Raw genomic sequence first — 1,583 nt, 5'->3', positions numbered from 1 at the left:
TCCAGAGGATGGGGCCCAGCTGCTTCCAGAACTGGCAGGAGGCCGCCGAGATCCTGGACAGGAATTTCCGCCTGGCCGAGGATTTCGACAAAAACGCCCGCAGGAGCTTCACCCACCCCCTGAGGCGCCTCAAGTACAAGCTGGACAAGGAGCAGGAGCAGGAGCAGGACAGGGACAAGGACAGGGACAAGGACAGGGACAAAGAGGGGGAGGAAGAGCCTTAACAGCTCCAGCAGCTCCGTGGGATCCACGGGATGACCCCGCCGGGAACGTCCCCTCCTCCAATCTCCAGAACTGGTTCGAACGTAGAAATCCACCTAAAAACTCATTCATTTCCCCCCCCCAAAAAAAAACAAACCCTCCAGGGATCATCTCGTGGCAAAATTCCACCCCCACATCCGGCTCTTCCCGCCTGGGAAGTCGCGGTAATTGAGATATTCCCGCCCGGAGCGGGATGTGTTTGCTGATGTCATCGGGAATAATCTTACTCAGGTATTTATTTACCAAAAATCGGGGTTAAAAAGCGATGGGTTTGGGGGTTTATTTACCAGGAAAAGGAGGAGAAAAGCGATTCCCAAGGGACCAGAATTCCAGGGAATGGCCGCAAACAGCTCAGAAACTTGGGAATTGCGTTAAAAACGCCCGAGGGAGGAGGAGAAGGGAGGGAGAAGCGACGGCCAACGGGAAGGGAATCCCAAGGATGGGCCAGTGCAGGGAGGGGGGGGTTGGGAGGATATTCCAGAGAAATTCCCATGTTTGTGCTGGAAAATCAGCAAAAATCGGCATTTTGGATGAATCCCGAGTTGCCCGGCGACGGGAATTCCAACGGGCAAGGAATTCTGCGGCCGGAATATTCCTGCTATCCGTAATCTCCTGAAAAGCGGGAGAACATTGGAGGGGGAAAAAAATGATAATTTGGCCATTTTTAGTCACCAGAAGGTGATTTTTTTGGGATTGGGATGGAATTTCTGGACCCAGGGAAGGTCTGGGAGCCAACGTTGAGGACGGACGGAGATCCGAGCGGTTTTGTCCCAGAATCCTCCCCCCTCCTCCCACAGTAAATCCAAGGAAATGAAGGAATTAAGGAAAGCTAAATCCCAAATGGAGGGGCTGGAGGAGTAAACGAGAAGAATAATCAGATTTAATCATCGTTAATTATCAGTTGGGGCGTCGCTTGGGCTGCTCGTCCCCTGGGGAATTGGGAAATTAAAATAGAAATAATGAAATGAGAGGAGAATTAATAAAAGGGATGATAAAGGAAGGGGCAATAAAAGGACAAGAAATAAAGGAATAATAAATAAAAGGACGATAAAAGGTCGATAAATAAAAGGACAATAAATAAAGGAATAATAAATAAAAGGACGATAAAAGGTCGATAAATAAAAGGACAATAAAGGACAATAAAAGGTCAATAAAAGACAATGAAAAGACAATAAAGGTCAATAAAAGGTCAATAAAAGACAATGAAAGGACAATAAAGGTCAATAAAAGGTCAATAAATGAGGGGCAATAAAAGACAACAAAGGATAATAAAAGGTCAATAAAAGGTCAGTAAATGAGGGCCAATAAAAGACAATAAAAGG

General features: G+C 46.8%; 1 protein-coding gene across 1 annotated transcript in view; it reads left to right on the top strand.

Annotated features, from left to right (window-relative positions):
• Positions 1 to 1,122, top strand: part of LOC114071807 (nucleoredoxin-like protein 1) — a 5,399-nt gene extending 4,277 nt beyond the window's left edge. The window contains exons 2-3 of the mRNA XM_027909668.1: positions 8 to 163; positions 1,059 to 1,122. Of these exons, the coding sequence (XP_027765469.1) occupies positions 8 to 163; positions 1,059 to 1,122 (220 nt within the window). The remainder of the gene's footprint in view (positions 1 to 7; positions 164 to 1,058) is intronic.
• Positions 1,123 to 1,583: the final 461 nt, after the last annotated feature.

This window comes from Empidonax traillii, unplaced genomic scaffold, assembly GCF_003031625.1.
Source record: "Empidonax traillii isolate 1590-97213 ecotype Southwest subspecies unplaced genomic scaffold, ASM303162v1 scaffold2299:size32575, whole genome shotgun sequence".
NCBI lineage: Eukaryota > Metazoa > Chordata > Aves > Passeriformes > Tyrannidae > Empidonax > Empidonax traillii.
Note: the sequence above shows the minus strand (reverse complement) of the source record. Positions and strands in the feature narration are given on the sequence as shown.